At 46.6% G+C, this 24,116-nt stretch overlaps 1 protein-coding gene across 1 annotated transcript; it reads left to right on the plus strand.

The window, feature by feature from the left end:
- The first annotated feature begins 355 nt into the window (after nucleotides 1–355).
- CHRNA4 (cholinergic receptor nicotinic alpha 4 subunit) lies at nucleotides 356–21,823 on the plus strand. Its single transcript, XM_066330850.1, has 6 exons — nucleotides 356–920; nucleotides 2,151–2,302; nucleotides 5,796–5,840; nucleotides 5,931–6,040; nucleotides 14,543–15,923; nucleotides 21,076–21,823. Exons 1-6 carry the CDS (start codon nucleotides 860–862, stop codon nucleotides 21,199–21,201), a joined length of 1,875 nt encoding a protein of 624 aa, XP_066186947.1. The 5' UTR covers nucleotides 356–859; the 3' UTR covers nucleotides 21,202–21,823.
- The last annotated feature ends 2,293 nt before the right edge of the window (nucleotides 21,824–24,116 follow it).

Below are 24,116 nucleotides of genomic sequence, written 5' to 3' on the forward strand. Positions count from 1 at the left end.
TTTGTATTTGCACTCCGTGTTTGTACAGCACCAAGCACAGCAGAGCCCTGTTCTCCTGGGCAGGTTCATCACCCGAGCAATTATTGACAGCAAAGATGCGTGCCCAAGCCAGAAATATCCCCGTCTAATTACACTGGAGTGATTTCGAAAAGCAGTTGGATGAGATTAAAGAGACAGCTTTCGTTAATTAAGAACTGTTTGGGCTTCCGCTGCTGTAAAGATCCCAGCTGGCCCCATATGCACCTCTGGCTGCAGCTGGGCTCTGCATCTCCCCCTTTATTTCTCCTGCAAAAGTTTTCCTCCCTGCAGCCTGTTTGGCGGAGCGCAGGGATTCTCTCCTCCTCCTCCTCCTCCTGCCGGGCGGGAGGCGGGCGGCTCTGGCCACATTAAATATACAAACAGCCTGTGCTCGCTCTCTGCTCCAGAGGCATCATCGGGGGCCAGCAGCAGCGAAACCCCAGCGAAGGCTGCCCCGAGGGCTGCGGGAAGGCTGAAAGCAGCAGCAAATAAAGCGGCAGCCCCGCAGGAAAGGGGAGAGGAGCAGCAGGAGAGCCCAGAGAGGCTCCCCGGGCTCCCACTGGAGATCTCTGCAGCCCTTGGGCATCACTCCGGAGTCAACCAGCAGCAGCGTCCCAGGGAAGAGCATCCTTCGAGGAGGAAGAGCTGGAGATCACTCAGAAGAGAGAAGGAAAAAAAATAAAAAATAAAAGAAAACCAACACCAAAGCACCAGCTGCTATCCCTTCCCAGAGGGGGAGAGAGTGAAAGGAGTTCACGGGAATGAACCTGCAGGATCCAGAGACTCAGAGAAGAAAAGTTGCCCTGACGGGAGACTGTGCGCACTAAAGCTCTGCTCCACGATGGGATTTCTCGTGCCGAAGGGAAACCTCCTCCTCCTGCTGTGTGCCAGCATTTTCCCCGGTAAGTTTGAGAAAGCTCTTCTCCCCCTGCTCTGTTCTTTACTCTTTCCTCCCTTTTCCTTCTCAAAGACACGCTGCAGAGACCAGCCCGTGTCAAAAGGGAATTTATTTTTATTTCCCTGACTCCTCCACCTTTCTGCCCCATCATTTCTGCTCCCTTGAGCACCAGCCCCTGCTGAGCCTTTATTTTCTGCTCCTTGTCTGATTTGATGGAGAAAGGGTTAAAGCCACGGTGGGGAAGGGGACAGGAGGGACAGACGGGGCTCAGCATCCTGCTTCTTGCCTGGGCTTTTCTTCCCTGGGTAAAGTGTGTTAATGTGTCTCGGGGCTACAGCTCCGGCTGGGGAGAGCACAGCCAGCGCTCAGCTAATGCTTCCCTTTGTATAATCCAGGGCAGCTAAAGACTAAGTAGAAGCCATATTCCACGAGGGACGTGGGCAGAGCCCCCGGCTCCTTCCCGCCTCTGCCTGCTACAGCCGGCACGGGAGTGCAGCTCCTCCAGCAGCCCCTGGATCAAACGGGGCTTCAATTTTTGATAACCACCAGGCATCTCTGACAGCTCCTGGAGCCTCTGTGCAGGGTCAGGGCTGCTCCTTGCAGCCTCCAACTTTTAAAGTTATACCTGAGCAAAACTGGAATTTCGTTATTGTGCTCTCCACCATCCTCTTCTTCCTCCCATTGTTTTTGTGAAATATCCACTAAGCATGTTAAAGAGATGAATTTCAGTCTGCTTTTTTTTTTTTTTTTTTTTTTTTTTTTTTTTTTTTTTTTTTTTTTTTTTTTTTTTTTTTCTGATACAGGTAATGCCAATTTTTATGCATAAATCTGATCCAAAATTACTATCTCCCAGCAGCAGGCTGCTTTTTCCTTTTTGAGTTGCCCTTCTGTCATCCCTCTTCCCTGCTCGGAGACTCCAGTGCTAAAAACTTGCCAGAAAGTGGCCATAAAAATTAGACCAGATTCAGGGAAGAATGGCTCATGTAGTGTTTTAAAAATGGTATTACTGGTGTCCCCACTTTCTTCTGACCAATCCTGCTCTGTAACAGTGGGTGAATAGAGTGAGGAATACCTGCTCATGTCAGGGGTAGAGGGGAGACAAATCCCCTGAGTCACATCACCCTCATGTGTGTCCCCAAGTGCCTGTAGCTGTGGTTTGCTGGAGTTTCCCTCTGGAGAAGGCTCCAGCTATGCCAGCCCTTGGACCTGCAGCTGTTTCATTCCTTCCCCACAGCCTTTGGCCAGGTGGAGACCCGAGCCCATGCTGAGGAGAGGCTCCTGAAGAAACTCTTCTCTGGTTACAACAAATGGTCCCGTCCTGTAGCCAACATCTCGGACGTGGTGCTCGTCCGCTTCGGGCTGTCCATCGCCCAGCTCATCGACGTCGTAAGTGACACCTCTTTGTGCAACAAGGGCCAAAATTCCTCAGCTCCTGGTGCATGTGGGCTTCACTGGCTGGTTCAGGGTTGGGTTGGGAAGACTGTCCTCAGCAGAGAGGGGTGATCATGCAAACAGACCTGGTGGAACATGGGGTGACTTGTAAGTAGCTGGTTATCAAAGTGGATCCTTTGCTCTTCATTTACTACAGGCAAAATCCCAAATTCCCTATCAAAACCCATGGGACTGATCACAGCAGGGCAGTGGAGCCACAGTGGAGCCACTGGCATAAATGCCAGAGAATTCTGGCAGAAGAATAAATCGAATACCTAATTTGGAATTTGAGCCATGATCACACTAATTTACACAAGCTGATAGGGGCAGTGCTTTACACACCTTGGGAAGAGAGACTGCCTAAAGAGATTTCTGCAAATGAAAGTTTTGAGAGTTTTTAGCTAATCTGGCAGATACTAACATGAAAATTCTTTCTGAGTGTTTGCTCAGATGGAAGTCACAGATGTGCAAACTGTATATGCCCTGTACAGAACAGAGTGCTCTGCACACAGACTGATGTGCACTGGAACAGTGTTTGTGGGATTATTCTGGCACACTGTGTTGGGGTCAAGTGCTGGACAAAGGAGGTCCCTGCAGGGCTGCAGATACCAGACACACTCACGGGCTTTAGAGCTTGTGCAGATCTTGCTCCTGCATTTTTCTCCTTCCTGTGTCTATTTGCATGTGGCACTTTCTAGGACAGTGTCTGTGCAGCTGTACTCCTTGTCAGGTATTGTGCTGGCTTTCGTAGAGGGGTTTGGGTTGGAAGGGGACCTTTAAAGGTTGTCTTGTCCAACTCCCTTATTTTTCAGAAGAGGGGACTCCCTGTCATTTTTACTGTAGCCATGTGGCAGAATGAAAGGGGTGATAATGGCCCAGCCCTGGAAGTGTTCAAGGCCAGGCTGGATGAGGCTTTGATCAGCCTGGTCTAGTAGTGGAAGGTGTTGGAGAGGGTTGGAACTGGATGAGCTTTGAAGTCTCTTCCAATACAAACCATTCTGTGATTTCTACGATAATGGAAATAATAATGCAATCTAAAGACATTACTCGTGTGGGACAATGCAACAGATGACTCTCCACACAGTTTTATATTTTGAAATTGGATTTTTGAGATGAAAAGGAAACAGCTGAGGTTGTTTAGAAGGTGGGCAATCAAAGACACCAGTTGCTGGAGAGTGTCATCTCCTCATGCAGAAATCATCCACTTCCAGCTTTGCAGAACAGCAATGGTCTCCCACTCCCCTTCTCACTCTTATGTCAGCCTGAGGGATCCAGGGCTGTTTGCAGTTGCTAATATTGAAGTTGCATGGTTCTCATCTGAATAATTGATAATACAGAAGATGAGACATTAGTGACTGTGGAGACATGAGAGAGATTTTCCATTATGCAGCTGCTGAATCATGGAAGAGGGGGATCAATACACCTGCTACGCTGTGCTTTCCCAGTTTACTTAAGAAAAATTAATCTTCTTAAAACCATGTCAGTGTTTAGAAGTGCAACCCACAGGCAGAGCTGTGCTGGGACCTGCGGACATGGCTGCAGGAGAGCTCTCACCCCTCCTGCCCCAGTCTCTGACTGGTGACACTGCTGCCACCACTGTGGCTCTTCAGCTCCTCTGCCCCTTCCTGACAGTGGCAGTTTTGGTGCAAACCCTGCTGCAATTGTTAGACACAAGGCTCAGCTCCCAACGACAAGGAGTCTGAAAGGGAAATCAGAGCTGTACTCAAACCCCAGCTCCTGCTGACAAAAGCTGGGGGCAGGGGAACAGAAATCAATGGGGAACTCTACATTCCTACATGTCCTTACCTCACCCTGGATTGATGAGGGATTTCTGAGACCACAAATAAGAGGGGAGAGATCAAATATGTGTCCAGGAACAGCCACCAAGAGACACACTTGGACTCCTGTGCCTGTGTGCCTGCAGGAGCTCACGTGCTGTGTTCACCTTGGGAGAAGTGGCCAGTTGGTGCAGCACCCCCAAGGCTGTGGAGTCACCACTGTCCCCTGGGCTGGCTCCATGGGGAGCATCCAGCTGTGCCAGCTGAGGAGGAACTTGGTCACTGGCACATTGCAAACCACTCTCAGATAACCCCATGGGGCTGGAGCTATGCTTCGCTCGGATCAGCAGGATGGTGTGGTGATGGGCAGGAACTTCCACCAAGGGTGGCTCCAGGGAGGAGAATTCCAGTAAAAAGGCAGCACCTGCTACACCAGGATGCCCAGTGCAGGGGCTGTGGTGGAGACCCTCAGGTACTTGAATTGCAAAGTGGCAAGAGAAGCAGGTTCTCAAGGATTGGTCATGGCATTCTTCATCTCCCATCGGCACCCAAAGAAGAACCTGGATATTTTCTCTCCCTTTGTTTCTCACTGGAGTGTTTTTGTATTCCTCCTTCCTCCATGTGCTTCTGGTCCCTAACCCAGAGGAGAGAACCTCTGCTATATCTGGTGCCACAACAGCAAGGAGGAGGCTGAGGGAGCAGGAGGCAGAGCTCCCCACAGACTCCCTGGGTTTTGATGTTCACAATCAATCCTGAACTGCCACAAGGGCAAGGTTAATGATGAGCAGTTTGCTGTCAACTGAGTCCTGCCAACTCAGCTGGGTTTGATGCCAACCAAGGCAAGAGATAAAAAGAACCACAGAAATAAACCCTGAGCTCTGGTGGGACACTTCATTCAGACCAGGTTCTGTCCCACATAATTCACCTGAGCTGCTTACAGCGGGCACAAAAGGCAAGCAGCAAACAGTAATTAACTCTACTGCAGTGCAGTCAGCATTATAAATGCCTGACATTATTTAAATATGTATACACAGTCCTACCTTTCCATACTATTTGTGTATAGAGTTGGGAAAATTTTACCAGTTGATGGAAATACACCAGGCTGCCCAAGAATTCCATGTCAGCAGAGCAGCTGGGGTTTACTCGGAAAACCCAATCCATAGTGCCACAAGTTCATGTATTTGGTAGAAGGAGAAATGCTGCTGAGCCTCCTGTTTCCAGAACTGTGCCTGTGAATAATGTTTCACAGGAGAACACCCTTGCAGATGAAGCTGAGCACTGGAACCCACCACACATGTGTGAGTCAGGGTTTATATATCCATCCCTTTTTCAGTGCTCAGGTCAAAGGCAGGCTGGGGAGCTTTTTCCTCTACCTGGTATCATCATCCCAGGCTGAATCCATCAGCACTGAGTAAAATCCCAATAAATTCCAGTCCATCTGCTCACAGGATTGCTTAGGTGCAGGCTCAGCTGTTCAGTGGTACCAGACAGCTGTGCCCTGTCCCATGTCAAATGACAGAAACATCTGCTTTTTATTTCCAAGATGGATCTTACATTTGTTGCAGAGGTGATTTGTAATTATATAAATTAAATACAATTAAGGGAAATAAGGAGGGTTCTTTGGGCCTCTTAATCTGCTCCTGTAACCAATATCTGATCTTGCATTTCAGGATGAGAAAAACCAAATGATGACCACGAATGTGTGGGTGAAGCAGGTGGGTGCCCCCAAATATGTGTTTTTCCATGTTTCTTTTCAGTTTTTCTGCTGAACTCTCACAGCTTCGTAACCACCTCATTTTTGGCAGGAGTGGCACGACTACAAACTGCGCTGGGACCCCCAGGAATATGAAAATGTCACATCCATCCGAATCCCCTCAGAGCTCATCTGGAGACCAGACATTGTCCTTTACAACAAGTGAGTGTGAGCACTGTGACCAGAAAGCAAACCCACTCTTGCAAATTTTCTCTGTTCATGAGGTTAAAATGTTTCCTGCAATTATTCCACTTTATTTTGTTCTCTGTGGTGGGAGTTCTTGTAGGTTCTATAACATGCCTAAATGACATGAGTGACATTCATCATAAGGGCTTTGCTCTCCTAATGATCCTTCCTCTGGGCAGCCAGTTTTGTTGGGGATGCCAAGTATTGTTTCCTCTTCACATGTCAGATGCACAATTAAGCTGGATTTGAGCTTTCAGTCCTCTTCAATTTCATTTCACCCAGAAGCTCCCCTAATTCATCACCATCAACTGGAAAAGCCAATTACTGAGGATGGGCTTAAGTAAGGAAAATATGCTGAAACGTGTCAGGCTTGTGCATCTATGAACAGGGGTTTCAGGTCAGCTAAATACCACTCTGGAATGATTTCTAAATAGGTATTTGTTCCTTATTGTAGAGGCTTGGAATCTGTCCATTTTATGCACACTTCCTAAGGTGCAGGCTGTGGTTTTCTTTCTTTGCTTTGGAGCCTGTTGATATTCTTAGAAATGCTGCCCAAGTGCCAAGGCTGTTTTCTCCCTGGAGCCTCCACACAGCTCTCCAGTCTCCCAGGATGTTGGATATCCCAATCCCTCACCTCAGCACAGACTCCAGAGAAAACACTTGCTGCAGGCATCAAAGAAAAGCATCTTTGCATGCGGCTGGCACTCAGAGAAAACCCTCACAGCAGCAGCCAGGCTCGGCTTTAATATACAGTCGTCTGGTTCTAGCTTGATATGATTTTGCTTCTGTTAAAAAAGCAAAATAAATGGCTGAAGCTGGAATCTGCCCAGGGGACTGTGAGCTTTGGAGACTACAGGGGCTGTTATCTTTCCCATTAGCTCGTTCCTGATCCTCAGTGGTGTGAAGTGATTGCAAACCTCTTGGAAATCACTGCATCCTCACTGAGCACCTTTCAGAGATTAGCCCAATGGAAATGACTCATCCAGAGGCACTTGGACCTTCCTGCCCTCCAGGGACACACTCTGAGCATGAGTGTGCCTCACTTGGCAGCCAAGAAAGGTGTTCACAGCTTCCACTAGGAAAAAAAAAAAATGTCCTTGTCATTTTCGTTGTTTAATTAATGACAATGGCAAGGATTATTATTTGTGGAACTTCTTGTGGTTGTGTTGGGGGACCACTGGTGCCAAAGGAAATGAGGTGGCACAAATTGCCACGTGTCCTTTGTGCGTCAAACCATCCTTCTGCTGGAGCTACTGGCACAGAAAAACCTGATGTGTCACCTCTGCTTCCTCTGCCTTGGTTGATGAGGATGGTCCCTGCAAGGAGGGGCCTGGAAATGAGGAATCACACAATGACAGAATGGTTTGGGATGAAAAAGATCTTAAACATGAACTCATCCTGGTCATGGGCAGGAACACTTTCCACTAGACCAGGGTGCTCAAAGCCCTGCACAACCTTGTCTTGAACACTTCCAGGGATGAGGAAGGCTCCAGGAGACCTTGGTGTCCTTTAGGTCTCTGGACATTTTGGGGTTTCATGCTGAAGACATCCAGATGTCCAGGACACCCAGACCTTGAGCTGGGCAGCCCTTGGCTCCTGCCCCTCACATGCTCTGCCCTTCTGCTGTGTTGTTGTAGTTCACTGCTGCTGTCACCTGAGTCTCTACAGGGACTCCAGGGCTCTGATCTCCTGGCCACAGCAGCTACTCCAGAATGTCCTTCTCAACCTGTTCTGGGCAATGAGAGTCTTTCAGTCCTGCCCACATTATTGCTTTGACTTGCAGTAGCAAATCTGACTGTCCTGGGAGCTGCTGACACAGGGAAATCTCAGGCCCCAGCTCCCCAAATCCAAATGACTTCCCTCCCTTGATCCATACTTAGCGTTAATAACCATGCATTTGTCTGTTGGTAGTCATGAGTCTATCATGCATTTTTAATTGGTTACTTTATCCATGAATTAAATATGGATGTAAGCTAGGCACCAGACATTAGTGGGGTTCCATTAATTCCATATGTCTTCACTGCCATATTTCCCTTTGTTCTTGTGCAAAATGTTTTCTGCCCTGAGATGTACTTCTCTCTTCCAACCAAATTCCTACCAAACTCACCTGGAGCTGCAGTCAGTATCTTCATCAGGTTTCACATTTTGTAGGGATTGCAGGGCAAATGCAAGGCACAACCCTCAGACTGTTGGGACTCCAAAGTGAGGCTCTTGTGCACAGCATTTCATCACCTGCCCTCCCAGCCAGGGCCTCTCCTGGTGGGCATCTCAGCTGGAAATGGCAGTGATCAGCCATGGTGATGCTAACAAGGAGTCCATATCACATTTTACACATATATATATACAGGTTAGAGGGAATTTAGCATAGCTGCACATGATCCTGGGTCTCTGAGAGCAAGAGAATGTGCAAAGAAACCTTGGTGGAAGGGAGTGAGAGGCCACACTGACCTTTTGCTCTCTTCAGGCTGTTTAGTGTGAGCTAATTATTGCTTATCACATGCTCTGGCAGAAATACGGTATTTTGGGGTGGAGTCCTTTAGGAAAGATTATACAAATACCCCTCAGATTTCATTTTTGGCTATATACAGAAATAGTAAAAATTTCAATTGATTTCAGATTTTCTTTAAGGAAACCTAACCCTTTGTTGTGAGGTACTCTCATATCTTGGCTCATTATTGTAAAAAACATTCCATTTACCCACTCTAGAGACCCAAATTAAATCAGTAAATTCAGCTGGTTTGGCCTGGAGACTAAATGTAGTTGTCAACATTCATAAGGAATCTGAAACCAAATTAATATCCTACAGGGAAATTAATATGCTGTTGAATTTTCAGGCTTGATGAGATGAGTTCCAAGACTCTGCGAATAGTTTCTACTGGATGTGACATAACATATGTATAACAGAGGAATATGAGTTCATAGTGAAGTGACAAAGCCTCCTCTTTGCCAAGAAACCAGGCTGTTCCTTATCTGAGCTTGTAAAGGCTCTTCAGACACCACCAAATCATTTCTAAATGAATTATCTAATTCTTTGCATTGATTTGTTTTTCAGTTCATGAATGGCATTGAAGCATATTTTAGTTTTTCTTTTTATATTTGAGGTATAAAAAAATCAATTGTATTTTTTATCTAATGAGGGGCAATAAGCTCCTACATTTTTTGTTTGTGGTGGAAGGTTTTTTTGCTGTTTTTTTGGTTTGTTTGGTTTTTTTTCCAGCACTGTGTTGAGTCACTTGTTCAACACAGGAGCTCCAGAGGAGAACCCCCTGAAAGCACAGGTTTGCATCCAGGTTTGCTCCAGCTGCTAAAGGCTGCCCAGGACAATCCAAGCCCATGTCCTTGAGCCTAATGCTGATTTTCAGCTGCATAGTAATGGCATTATCACAGTAGTTGTCTTCTCCAGCCTGGTGATTATAAAACCTGGGAAAAAAACTACTGGGAATATTGAGAATTCTGAAGATTCTCTTTTTTTTTGGTATTTTCTGGGGCTAACTGTTCCAGCAAGTAATTCCTGCCTTAGACTTCACAGGTACAAAAAACAACCTAAAAAACCCACAAGATCAGATGGGAAGGAAAATGAAACACAAATTTCTGTAATTAGGGGTAGGGAATAGTTTGAGGTATTCATCCAGTGATAAAATGGACACAAAGGGATTACTGGGATAGGTAAGAAAATCATCTGTCAGGCAGCTTTTGAAAATCATGGAAAAGCAAAGAGTTCTTTTGAAAAGTACTGTAGCAGCTTGTTCTTGTGAACTACACTGTGATGTTTGCAACCAGTTAGATTTATGGAGTAACACAGGTTTCATGACTCATCCCAAAGCTCTTTGGAGGAGAAATACCAAAAGATGCCCCAGTCTAACCTTTAAAATTGGAAACATATTTGACATTTTTCATTGTGTGCACTGGCACAGATCTCGTCATTGTGCACCAACTGTATTTATAACAGGCCAAAAAAAAAAATCACTAATTCACCCTTCAGCTTTCCTGATTCTTCTGGGAGGTTCAGTGGTTGTTTGGAGGTTGTTTTTCTGGAGAGGGATATCTTCACATGCTCTGAGGTTTGCTCAAAGCTCTACCCAGCAGTACAGGAGGGATCCCTCTCCTGGGCTGCTGCTCTGTTCACTCCCAAGGGCTTCTCCCACCACTCTGCCAAGGACAGAGCAAGAGCTTTGGGGAGAATCAGAGCAAAATGCACCAACCCAGCAGAGTCAGAGCTTCCAGAGACCCCTGTGCTCATTCCATGGGCATTACACAGCCTTTGCTGGGAAGGGTGCTGAGGTCAAAATATCATCAAAATATCATTGGTTACTGCTGGTTTCTAAACACCTAAACTGACTGAGAGATGTCACACCAGTGCACACACATCTCCCCCTGAGCACCCAGGGAGTTTTGTACCCAAGTCGCCAAGATTCTGGAGATATTTAAAACCCAGCTGGGTGAGGTCCTGATGCTCTTGTAGCTGACCTGCTTTGGGCAGGGAGTTTTGGGCAGGAGACAGTTCCAGAGGTGCCTTCCAAGCAGTGCATTTGAGTTATCATTTGGTAGCACAGAAAAGTAGTTAAACAAAATATTTTCTGCTTTTCCTTTAGAGAGAATTTTAATCTGAACATTCCAGAAGCATGTCTGTAATGTGTGCCAAAAGGGTGCAGGCTCCGAATACTACAATTTTTCTTTGTTACTGCTTTTTGATGAAAAATGCCTTAAGTGAGGACATTTTACTATATCCATATTTGTGTATAGATAATTTTCAGGCTTTTAAAGGTCTGTTTCGATTCAAATAACATCATCAGAAATTAAAATAAATGTGTGCCTCATTTACATGCATTCTGAAAACACTTGATTTTGTGAGATGGTGTATCTCCCAACTGCAGTGAAATAGAAAGTGGCAAAAGAAAATAAAAATTCTCCATCAGCAGAGCTTTTTAATGGAATATGGCTGTAGACTGTCAGTAAAGCAATGCCATCCTTAAACCCTTATAAACTTAGGAGATTTAAGAAGAGCAGCCTTTATTCTCAAAATGAGAAATCAAAAGCTGCAGCATACAGCAGCTTTTTCCTTGGGAAAAAAAAATAAGTAATTGTCTTCTCTTTCTTGGTGTGCACTGCTGTGTTTGACATAAAAATATAAGAGCTCCAGTTCTTTATTACTGGCATATTCTTAAAGGTGTCAGGTCAGAGTATCCAGGAGAGGCTGACTATCTGAATTCTCCAGTCCTTGTGATGTTTGCCTTCCTCCAGATGGATTTTCATGGCAACTGTCACAACAGAGTGGTCTCCACTGAGTGAGATGAGAACCTGCTACTGCTCCAAAGGAATGTCTGCAGATTCTCTCTGTCCCACTCCATCAGGTCTCCCACCTTCCAGTCTAAGGCACTGCTCACGTGGTGCAGTCAGGGCTGTAGGAACAGGAATGGGTTTTCCCTCAGCAAAGCTGTCCAAAAGAACACAGGGTTTCCCCAGTCTCCCATCTGCAGACTGTGCTTCCTGTTGGTTGTCTGACCTTCATCCCCTGCAGGAGATTGGGGAAGACTTTGGAAGGCACTCAACAGCCAGGTGACCCTGTTTGCTCCCTCTCTCATGTGGAGAGGAGCAGAATCAAAGGCTCACACAGGAGGGGAGAGAGAATCTCTCCAGGCTCCCCTGCATGGGCAGGGTGCCAGCAGGCACAGCTTCCAATCCAGTTAACATATGCCTGAAGGGCCAGTGTGGGTGGAAATCCTGGGGAAGGAGGCAAAAATATATGGATGCATGAAGGGTGAAACAAGTGGGAACACTGCCTTTGCATGATGTGGCTGGCTGGGGTATATTCTGTGTACACAGCATGGCTGATTTACCCAGCTTACTAATTCCTCTGCATTGAACTGCAATGAGGAGTCCAAACATGCTCAGTAAAGTCAGGAATTTGTTCATAGTCCTGGCAGGCTGGTGAGGCTGGAGCATCCCGGGGTGTTTTATGGCTCCTCAGAGTCAATAACTGGCGAAATCCAAGGAGATGTTCTGCAGCTGGTTTCACTCCTGCCATGCCACTGCAGGAAAAATCCAGCCTGGAAGGCAATGGCAGTGTTATTTGTAAAAACCTGTGAGCCAAAGAGGATCCAGGATGAAGCTGGGTTTGTTAGGCAAGCAATTAAAAATTAAAAAAATATATTCCTCATTAAAAAGCAGATAATTTACAGAAACGAGTGACACACAAGATCTGCAGCATCACTTGCAGAAGAGGAGTGTGGTGATCACATAGAAACTGTAAAACTGCCAGGGAAGGCATTTCTGGGAATGAAACACAGTTACATGGATTATTATAATTCCTGGATGCCATTTTAGCAAAAGTTTAGCATTTTGGTTTGTTTTTTTCCCCAAGAGCTTTCAAAAGAAAAATGCACACCTGTGTTGTTTATCCAGCCACTTACACACTGCTCTGTCTAAGAAGGGAGTCACAGTGGATGCTCATAATCCCTTTTCTCTAATAAGATCCAATTAAAAATATTGCTCCATTAATGAGTGATTTAATCATGCCTCAGAGATATCATTAAATGCAGAATCAGATTCCATATTCCTATTGAGATTTGAAAAGAAAACCACCAAGGACAGCAAGCACTGGACTGTCACTTGCTGTGCATGTTTCATGTCTCAATCTGGCTTTACTATGCTCCTGGCAAAACCCAGGAGAAGAAAAAAAAGGTGATTTTCATCCAAATCAGATGTTCTGGAGTGTAAATTAGATTTAAGAAAAAAAAGGTAAGACAGGAGCTGGATGGATTGTACAATGCCTCAGGTTTTTGTGCTTCAGAGTAGATCACGGTGCTGATTTTGTCTTAATCCCTTTGTGAGAGTCTTGTATGTAGTTTCCACTTTAAAAAAAATTAAATCTTTAGAAAAAAAAAATCAGTTTAGAGGTCAAAAGGCACTATGTCCTTTTGTGTTCTTTTAGTTTTTCCAAAATCTACCGCAAAGAATACAAAGAACAAAGAAGAGTTTAGTAAAACCTAGTTCTCCACCACACAAGAATTCTGAGGGGGTTTTTTTCCATTCATTCAAGCAACCTAGAAAATTGTCTCAAGGACATCTGGGCTGTGATCCTGAGGATTGGGAACATTTTGATCTCTGCCCAGAAACCATATTAGCCAAGGCAGCTCAGCAAGTGCAGATCCTGCCACTATTTCCCAGTACTACATCAGTCTCATTTTTAGGATGTTTCACAGGGCAAGTGGAATTATGTGATGTGAGTTGTGAGGCCCTGGCACAGGCTGCCCAGAGAAGCTGCGGCTGTCTCATCCCTGGGATTGTTCATGGCCAAATTGGATGGGGATTGGTGCAGCTTGGTCTAGTGGAAGGGGAATATAAAAGAAACTTCCATGGCAGGGAGTTGAAATCAATGGTTTTTAACCATCTTTCTTTTAACCATCTGTGCTTTCCAACCCAAACCATTCCATGGTGCTATGATTCTATGAAACTATCAAAAATACCTTTTTTTTTTTTTTTTTTTCCCAATTTTGCTTATAAATGAATTGTCTCCTAAAGAAATGAATTTAGGAAGTTCCTGTGCCTCCTGCAGCTTGAGGAGCCCAGCTGGATCACCCATGTGTTGGTGATCTTGCTGCTGGTGGGGAGGAGGAGAGGTGTGACCCCTGTCACTGCCTGGCTGCTGTCAGGGCACATCTGGGCACTGAAGCAGCAGAGCAGGGCCCAGGGATTTTTTGGGGACTGTCAGGAACGTGGCTGCAGGCTGGGCTGGCTCCAGCCAGAAGGGCTGGGCAGGAGCAGAGAGCTTTTTATCTTTTTATCAGCCTGAATAATTAATCTCAAGTTTTTAGCAGAAGCTCTCTTCCCCTGCACAGCCTGTCCTTTGTCTGGCAGTGCCACTGTTTGTAGCTCAACTTTTTCCTCCAAAAGTCTGGATGATACAATTTATTCATACAATTCCAATACAAGCTTCTGAGCTGTTATTTATTTATCTGATAACCCCTAGTTGAGGGCTCCTGTGAGAAGATACCACAAAAGACAATTCTCTTCCTGACCTGGAAATCAAAAGATTAATGTTCATAATTCCTGTTAATAGGAGTGTTCTTGCTGTTTTCCATGTAAAAGACTGAGTGATTCCCACTCTTTCCCCTTTAGCAGCTGTCAGAAATAATTCTGCAGAGCCCACAGCTGATAGTGCTTCCTCCCACCTCTAAATCAAACTCAACCAATTCCAGAGCAGATCTGGGACACCTTTGGGGAAAACCTGTGTACAGTAACATCAAGGAGCTGACTTATGCCAGGGAAAGGCTGACCTGTGCATGAATTCCAGGGCTTGTGTAAGCCAAGAGCTCAAAATCCACGGGACAGAGTAAATGGATCTGGTGTTTGGACACGATGTGCCTCTCGCATCTCTCAGGTCATTTGGAAGCCAGGCACTAAATACCCTATTTCCTTAACAGAGTTGACATGTCCTAGCAAAGTCTGAGCCTCTTTTTATCTTCCATCTGTCCCCAGTGCTGATGGTGACTTTGCAGTCACCCACCTGACCAAGGCTCACCTGTTCTACGACGGGAGAATTAAATGGATGCCTCCTGCTATCTATAAAAGCTCCTGCAGCATCGATGTCACCTTCTTCCCCTTTGACCAGCAGAACTGCACGATGAAGTTTGGCTCCTGGACCTATGACAAAGCCAAGATAGACTTGGTGAGCATGCACAGCCACGTGGACCAGCTGGACTACTGGGAGAGCGGGGAGTGGGTCATCATCAACGCTGTGGGCAATTACAACAGCAAGAAATACGAGTGCTGCACAGAGATCTACCCTGATATTACTTATTCCTTCATCATCCGGAGGCTGCCCCTCTTCTACACCATCAACCTGATCATCCCCTGCCTGCTGATCTCCTGCCTGACCGTCCTGGTCTTCTACCTGCCCTCTGAGTGTGGGGAGAAGATAACCCTGTGCATCTCCGTGCTGCTGTCCCTCACTGTGTTCCTGCTGCTGATCACCGAGATCATCCCATCCACCTCCCTGGTCATCCCTCTGATTGGGGAGTACCTCCTCTTCACCATGATATTCGTCACCTTGTCCATCATCATCACTGTGTTCGTGCTCAACGTGCACCACCGCTCGCCCCGCACGCACACCATGCCCGACTGGGTCAGGAGGGTCTTCCTCGACGTGGTGCCCAGGATCCTTTTCATGAAACGTCCCTCCACAGTGAAGGACAATTGCAAGAAGCTCATTGAGTCCATGCACAAAATGACCAACGCTCCAAGGCTTTGGGCCGAGATGGATGTGGAGCCCAACTTCACTACCTCGTCCTCCCCCAGCCCCCAGAGCAACGAGCCATCACCCACCTCCTCCTTCTGTGCCCACCTCGAGGAGCCAGCCAAGCCTCAGCCCATCTGCAAGTCCCCCTCTGGGCAGTACTCTGTGCTGCACCCAGAGCCTGTACAGGTCACCTGCTCCTCTCCACAGCCCTCCTGCCACCCCCTGGGTGACACCCAGGCCACCTCTGTCTTGAAAGGCAGGTCACTGAGCGTCCAGCAGATGTACAGCCCCAACAAGGCAGAGGAGGGGACAATCCGCTGCAGGTCCAGGAGCATCCAGTACTGCTACCTGCAGGAGGACTCTTCCCAGACCAATGGCCACTCCAGTGGCTCCCCAGCGTCCCAGCGCTGCCACCTCAACGGGGAGCAGCCCCAGCACAAGCCCCCTCAGTGCAAGTGTAGGTGCAAAAAGGGCGAGACAGCCAGCACAGCAGCCCAGGGCAGCAAGAGCCACTGCACCAAGGAGCAGCACCTGGTGCTGATGTCCCCAGCCCTGAAGCTGGCAGTGGAAGGGGTTCACTACATCGCAGACCACCTGCGGGCGGAGGACGCTGATTTCTCAGTGAGTATCCCAACAGAGTTCTCCTTCAGAAAGTCAAAGATGAGCTGCTAAGGGAGCTGCAGCAATCCTTGAGCTGTGCAGAGTGGGGACATGTTGAGGCAGGCTCCGCCACACCTCTGTTGTGGGTTTTGGCCACTGCAGGCGTAGCTGGAGATGTCCTTGGGGTCTTAGAATGAGGGCCAAGGGGGGAAGAACAGCCAGGTCATGCTCAGGGCTGCTCTAGAAAATTGGATTCTCCAGCAGAAAACATCAGTAAAGTTGTTGTTGAGCAGCCAAGAAGCAGTTAGGTTTGTGTGAGAGACCCAAAACGCAGCCATCTCACAGGAACAGAGACTTATTCCTTATTTAAGCCTCTGACAAATGGGGAATTCACACTCTCTGCTTTTTATTAATCACTGGCTCTGACTGTGAAGCCCAGGAAAGCAAATTGCCCAGGTAGGCTGTGGGAAGCTGTAGTAGTGTGGGGATACTGCAGGGTCTGTTTAGCTCTGCTCGTGTATCTGTGACATGATTCCTCATTAATGGACTGCCACTGGCTCTGTGCAGGGAGGTGAGGGAGCAAATTTCCTGCTTATTCTGTGGAGGTAAATATGGCTACAAATAAAGGGAGCAGAGGCTGAAAGGAATTTTTTTTTGATGGAGACAGTGATGCACGTAACAAATGCTTCATCCTTTCACAGCTCTTGTAGCTCCTTCCTGCAGGACTATGGATACTGTGTGCTAGTAATTATGGCCATAATGAAGGGAGTCACAAGATAGCCTGAAGTTAGTTTTCTTATTCAAGAAAAGTCTTATCTACCTTCTCCTGGGCAGATCCATACCCAAAAGGTGCTTTTTAGCTTTGTCTACAGTTTGAGTTTCTAAAGATTTAGAATCAGTGCAAGTCATAGTGTGTTTATACAAGACTTCCTGAGCAGGGACAGTGTCTTTTATTTGCATTTTTCACAGCTCTGAGCAGCAGCAAGAAAAGCTTAAATACTACTGTCCATTTCTGTACTCTTTGGTATCATGGTTAAGGGCCTCTGTCCTTCAATGGATTTCAGTTCACAGCATCCCTTTGAGGAAGGAACTGTTAATTCCTTATGTTGAGGAGTTACAGCCAAAACACAAACTTCCTGTTCAAGGTCACAGAACAAATCTGTGGCAGACATGGGCTGTGAATCCTCATCTTCATTAGTTGCCAGTCCAAAACTCTTTGTCAGGGTAAAGCATTTCAGAAGCACATTAGGAGTGCAGGAATTAAACTCTGCTCTCTCCCTCTGGCAATAATCACAAGTAAACCCTTGGATGTCAGTTGAGTTTAGTTCAATTTTTTCCCCATGGTGCAAATGAAAAAATATTACTCCAGTAATGCTTCCCATTTCAAATTATTCTCCCTGCTGAGCTGGTTGGTGTTAACAAGAATGGACTCAATTAGTATTTTGGGTTCCTTCCACTTAACTTTTTTTAATTAAGCAGCCTTCAGAAGCCACAAATTTTCTTCTGATACCTTCTGCTGCTCTATCCTTTTGAAATCAAGTGATCATCCTGAGGAGAAAGCTATTTACAGCACTAAACATCAAAAGCAGAAGAAAAGGAGCAACTTTGAGCCTTTGGTCTCTGACCCAAGCTCCTGCCAGCCCAGGCTGTGAGGAAAGGCATCAGGAAAACATCCAGCAATGAGCTGTGGGCAGGTTTGTGGGCTCCCCTGGGGACTTGGGGTGACTTTTCTCCACTGTTTCCAAGCAGCTGTGGTTGGCACAGAAAGCAGAGGTTGCATTTGCAGATAGAGGGGATAATGCTGACTCCATTGTGGGGCTGCACTATTTTCTGTCTCTGGACCCAAGTAACATAAAGTAGGAAAGCACATTTTTTTTTTTCTCCCAGTGGAAATGAAAAAGAAGGAAAATGATCTTCTGGAAGTGAAATATACTGTGAGAAGCAGAACTGATCTAATAAAATGTGGATTTATTGGGGGAGAAAATCAGTACTCAGAAATTTGCTTGCATCTTAAAATCAAATTGTGGCATTTCTCCATGGAAGTCTTCAATAAATCTATCAGCAGGCACCTCTGATGCAGCTGCTGAGACACACCTCACTGTCTTGTGAGCAATATTTCCAGAGACATTCACCTTCCCAGAAGGAGAACAGAGCTTCTTTTAAGTTCCTGTCCTTCTTTCCTTTTTTTTTTTTTTTTTTTTTTTTTTTTTCTAAAGCTCCATTGCCACAGGGGCAGTGCTTCTAAATTAAAAGTAAATAGCTCATTTAATTAAGTGCTCCAGCGAAGAGAAAATGGGAAATGCAAGAGGCAGTTGTTTGCTACAGAGAGATATCTGCAAACAATACAAACACAATGGGGCACTGGGGAAAACGCAGGGCAGAATTGTCCTGGCATATGATGGAAATGCCATTAGAAATTAATTACAGACTGAAAGGCAAAACAAGCTCCGTGTCACACATCAGCCAAAACAACCAGACACAACGAGCACCATCTGGGAAGTCATTCTGTCCATGGCTGTGTGCATCTCCGGAATACTCTGATATGAAGACATTTAAAAATAAAATGGGAAGGAATAAAGCTGAGGGGGAGGAAACAGGATAATCTCACAGGGTTATTTTTAACAAAGTATAATAAAACCACCTGGGACTGCTCTAATCTGTGTTCCAGACTCCAGGTCCTGGGGATCAGATGTCACCAATGCACCTCAATCCTCCACTCAAATCCTGAGGCTCACACCCACAAGGAGCTGGACCAAGGAAGAGCTGCAGACTCCCAATTTTCAGGAGTTTGAGAGTGGGAGAGTCAGCTGGTTCTTCCCCTGATTGTTTCCCAAAAAATAATTTTGAGTGAGCTTCTTAAAAACTAATCAAAATAGAGGTCAGGAGTTGTGGTGGCAGATGTTGGCAGCTGCATGGATGTCAGAGACGTCTGTGGATCAGACTCCACGTGGGCTGCTGGGCCACGAGGAAATGCTGCAGTGGTGGCAGAACACAAAACAAAAAATCCAGATCATTTTCTCTCCCTCATCCTCCTTTTTTTTTTTTTTTTTTCATTATCTCCCCATAATTTCCAATTTCACCCTCTGTGCTCTCAGTCTGAAGCTGGATATTGATTTTACAAACATCTGATGCACTGCCAGCCATCATTTTCAAGATGGGCTCAGTGTTTCTGCATACACCAGTGCATTAAGAAGCAAATTCCTGTCCAAATTGTTCTTCCCCCACTTTCCTCTTCTTTGCTCAGAGAGAAACTCATTAAGTTTCCTTTCTCTGTGTGATCTAGCACTTGTTTTTACTAGCATAAATATTCAAAGAAAGTTATTTTACCTGACTGAGACATTATTTACTCAATCCAGCTCTCAAGCTGAACATCAGGTGGGAAATTTCAGGTTTGCTTTGCACATTGATTACATCATAAGACATTAATCCCATAAAAGCAATCATCCAGGGCTTGCTTAAGTGCCTTTCTCATGAGGAATTTTAAGCATCAGAGACTCCAACTCTCAGCAAGTGATGAATAGGTCAGAAAATAGGTGCAGCAAAAAGGAGTTACCCACTGAGCTCTTATCACAGAACTGTAGAATCCCAGAATGGTTTGAGCTGGAAGGGACCTTAGAGCTCATCTCATTCCACCTGCCATGTGCAGAGCCCCATCCAACTTGCCCTTGAACGTTCCAGGGATGGGGCAGCCACATCTTCTCTGGGAAACTGTGCCAGGGCTCAGCACCCCCACAGTAAAGGATTTCTTCCTAATTTCTAATCTAAAATACTCCATTTCAGTTTAAACCCATTCCTCCTTGTCCTGTCACTACATGATCTTATAAATTTGAATAAATTACAGTTCACAACCCAAGGAAATTATAGAAGCTTAGGATGAGAGAACTCCTTTTGGTTTCAAGGGTCAATATTTTTTTTTCACTTACCCTAATTGTAGATGGTTGTGGAGAGGGCTGTAATATAACATGATTTTTCCCAAGAAGGTGACAAGATGCAGGATAAACCTGGTTGTTTCCTCTGTCTATTTAATAGTAAATGCTAGCTTAACTCAATGCTGGTTTTAAAGGGAAAAAATCTATCCTTTGAATGAAAACACTGAACCCATTCTTATGCTTTTGATGACTTTCAAGTGTTCCTGAAATTGAAAATGCTTTGTTCAGAGAAAATATAATATGGTCTCCAGTGCATGCCTCATTTCCCAGCTCACAAAGCTGCTCACTGAGCCAAGGAGCTCAGCAACACCACTGTACCTGTGAACATCCTCTGCTGCAAATGGCATTTCACTGACACCTGGATTGCTTCCTTTACCAAAATGCATTTTTGGCAGCTTTGCTGTCCCTCCAAACCTCCTTTCACCACTCACAGCCACTGGAGAGGTTTGAGCAGGCTCCTGCTGGGATGTTTTCCCCAAAGTACAAGGCAGTGTGCCAGATTTCAGCCCTCGAGTCTATTAATCACCAAGTGGGAAATTGTAGGAAATCATAATGGGTACAGTCATATAAAATAGAACTTTACCATCTGATCAGGCCTCTTCCTGGGAAAGAAATTAATAACAGCAATATTCACATATATATGGTTTCTTAATGAAGCATCCATTCACCATTTCTGCCTCATGGTACTAGACCTCCCCAGAGAGGAATTGCTGGAAAAGCTTCCCACAGCAAGGCAAAAATGGGGGAAAAGGAGGCTGAGAGTATTTTTATTTGCTGGTTCATTTTCACTACTTAGTCACCCAAAGCTTTAATTCCCTCCACAGAAAGAGATTGGCTTTGTTAATCTGTCAGCAAATCATTTTATGAGCGTGGGGAAACGAGTGATTTCTTACCCTCCACTGCCCCAGCTTGAATCACAGCCCCATTTACACACCCAGTCACAGCTGCTGCTGCTGGAAAATGGGAGAGTGAGTGAGCAGATGACCTTAATTATGCACAGGGGTGTGTTATCCATAGGGATTTGTGTCTTCACATGCACACCCCTGCCGTCTGGGAACCTCTCAGGTGATTGATGGAATAAGCCTTTGCCATTTTATAGGACCACTAAGTGTGAGCGAGATCTCCCCCTCCTATCTCTGGAATGATATGAAAATATCCTACTTTGCAGTAAAGTCTCTAAGTGTTTTCATAGATTTTAATCTCCAGTAAATGTTAATAATTGGCCTCTCCCCTCTGTGTCCCAGGTGAAGGAAGACTGGAAGTACGTTGCCATGGTCATCGACAGGATCTTCCTCTGGATGTTCATCATTGTGTGTTTGCTGGGAACTGTTGGGCTCTTCCTCCCGCCGTGGCTGGCAGGAATGATCTAAATCTAGCACCAAAGGGAAGAAATTCTGGTCCCACTATCCCACTCTATGGATTTTAATTCACCTGGAAGGAGAGAACAGAGAAATGGGGGCAGCCCTTGGAATAATTCACTGCGTGTCCACACTTGAGCTGCTCCCGAGCTCTCGGGGAATCCTTTCTGAGGTCACATTGTTTTGCCAAGCCATTTCCATCTCCTCCATCTAATTTAGGGGAAAAGTTCTTATCCAAGTCTGTACATAGCATGGTGGCATCCATTGGCATATACTCAGCAGTGTAAGAACACGAGCTTGTCCCTAAAGCAGCACAGAAAGGGGCTCTGCATCACAAAGCAGCCCCTGGCAATAGCTCCAGTCACCCTCAGCAGTGTCACTGTGCCCTGCCCAGTGATTTTGCCCTGTCAGGCTGAAGTCCTTCAGGACTGTGTGTCCATGTACGAGTCATTTTATAAATAAACTTCCAAATTTGGGATACCTGTGCAGGATGTGGTGTGTGTTCAGCTGGTAAAGGCAGGGAGTCTGGAAACGCTTAAATGACTTTTTGGGACCAACAGTGATCATTAGCACAGCAAATTCAGATTTTATACAGATTTTACTTTGGCCAGTGCCCTCCAGAAGCTGGAGACTGGGGCTGAATGAAGATCAGGCAAATGGAGGGAGGATTGGGGGTCAAGATTGGGACTACACTTTAGGGTACTTTCAGAGGAAATCTGGATCCAAGTTATGGCTTCTGCAAAACAGCAGAGGGTCACCCTGAGCTCTAAAACTCTTGGTGTAGGTGGGGAAGGTGCCTAGACATGGGGAAGCTAGAACAGAAATGCAGAATGATGTCAGGATAATAAAGAAGTGTGCCAGGGACACCCACAACAGATTATTTAGGTCTCAGAGAGAGAGACCCGTGACCTCCTGGGGAAGCCTTCAGAGCTCTCAGAGGCAGAAGGGCTCATGAACATTTTCCCAGTGTGTGCAGGCAGGGGCAGGCATTGTCTAGAAATCCAGCTGCTGTGAGAGCACAACTCAGAGACCAGGCTGGCAGCTCTGGGGTCTGGGCTTTGCCCCACAGCTGGGATCAGCACTCCTGAGACTCTCTGGGAGTTTACCCTGCCCTGAATTCAGGGGAGTACACACCAGGAGAGGCAGGCAGGTGCCTGGGGACCAGCACAGAAGGTCCTGGTCGAACCCAGAACCAGGTGAGAGCCCAGGTGGGACATGTGTCACCCCTCTGTGGTGGCCTGGCACACGAGGCTCTCCTGCCTCACGGCTCGGTGAGCAGCACAGAGCTGCTCAGGCTTGTGACAGGAACTGAAACAATGGGATTTAAAGACTTCTTTGAAATACAAGTTACTGCGCTCAGCCTGAAAGGCACAGGTTAAAAATCAAATGCAGCCATCAGCCTCATCTAAGGAACTACAGCTGACCTCCGTGTCCACAGACTCAGGCAAGAGCTTAAACTCTGTTTGTCTCACCAAGAAACCGGAGTAGCCGTGGTTTGGGCCAGCTGCACAAAGCGCTGCGCTGGCACAGCACGGGGTGGGAGGATGGAGGGAGCCGAGGAGCGCTGCTTGTTTTCAGAACGAAGACAGACTCAGCCTTTGGAGATGCTAATTTATCCCTTTTCACAGTCAGCGAGTTTGCTTGTGGCGATGAAAGGAAAACAAACAGCCCAACACGTTCGAGGTCTAGCGCATAAACGTACGGCACAGCTGCAGCCCGTGTGCGGGGCTGGGGCACGGCGGGCTGCCCTCTGCTGTGTCACAGCCACCGCGGGGACACGGGCCCTGCCCTCCCCGCCGCTTGTCACAGCTGGAGAGCGCCGACAAAAGGGTCACCGAGGTGCAAGATTTCCCACCCTGGGCACTGCTGGCTCAGGGGAATCGTATCACGGCAATGCCACAGCAGCTGCTCAGAGCTCCCTCCTCCTCCTCCTCCTGAGCACACGGGAATCACTGGCAGCAGGGCAGGTGGGAGGCCTGGCCGGGAGTGCACATTTTTAGCAGTAAAACCAGCGGTTTCCAAGTGGGATGGAGTCGGCAGCAGCTCCAGTCTCTGCTCACATCTCCCAGCAAACACGGGAGGAGGGACAGCGAAAGCCAAGCCAGGGTGGATGGGACAGCGAGAGCTGGGAATGCCTTGGAGGCACCAGGAGAACCGAAAAGGTTTAAGGACAGAATAAGAGCCATATATTCAAGGTGACACATTGGGAGGTTCAGTAAGGACAGGCACAGGCTGTCCTTTGTTCACAGCAAAGGGCTCATCTCCAATTTTCACCTTTTCTGCAAGAAGTTGCGGCCAGCGCACACTGTGCGAAGGGCAGCGCCTCCAGGGGAGCGTGGCACTGGGACTGCCACAGAGCAGGACGTGAAATCCCGGCAGAACTGCCCTGCCGTGCGGTGTGGGGAGGAGGAAAGAGCTCCATCAGCACCTCAGGAGTGTCGGGTGTGACTGGGAGTGCTTAAGGATGGGGCTGTGTCCCTGAAAAGTCGGTGCCACTGCAGGATCACAGGGTTTGGCGGGACAAGATGAGAAGTGACAGCTGAAAGCAGCTGCAAAGGTGTTACTGGTGTCTGGGGAGAGGCTGGGGTAGGGCAGGTCCCTGGCACCCCCTGCTCTGTTAATGTCACAGCAGTTTCCATACACTGATAACCACGTTTCTTCACATGTTGCATAAGTAGCTTGCCAGGTTAAAGTTCAAATAAATTCTTGTTTTTGCTTCTGACGTGCCTCCTTTTAAAGTCTAAGGGGTGAAATTAGGAAACAACATCTGCTTCTCTTTCTTAGGCAGGTTGTTCCATCTTAGAGGTTGTTTAGGAGGATGCTATCCCTCCATAGGATTCAGTGATCAGAAACTGGAATAAAACTGGGACATGAACCAGACTGAAACTGTAGAATAATGAATAATTGTGCTATTTCAAACCCGTGGA

The sequence above is a fragment of the Sylvia atricapilla genome, chromosome 16 (genome assembly GCF_009819655.1).
Source record: "Sylvia atricapilla isolate bSylAtr1 chromosome 16, bSylAtr1.pri, whole genome shotgun sequence".
Taxonomy (NCBI): domain Eukaryota; kingdom Metazoa; phylum Chordata; class Aves; order Passeriformes; family Sylviidae; genus Sylvia; species Sylvia atricapilla.

Bases quoted from the DNA above. Each gene is read 5' to 3' on its own strand.
- CHRNA4 (XM_066330850.1), top strand. From the start codon at position 860: ATGGGATTTCTCGTGCCGAAGGGAAACCTCCTCCTCCTGCTGTGTGCC. The intron at 921-2,150 runs GTAAGTTTGAGA...CCTTCCCCACAG, and splicing joins GTGTGCCAGCATTTTCCCCG to CCTTTGGCCAGGTGGAGACC. The intron at 15,924-21,075 runs GTGAGTATCCCA...TCTGTGTCCCAG, and splicing joins CGGAGGACGCTGATTTCTCA to GTGAAGGAAGACTGGAAGTA.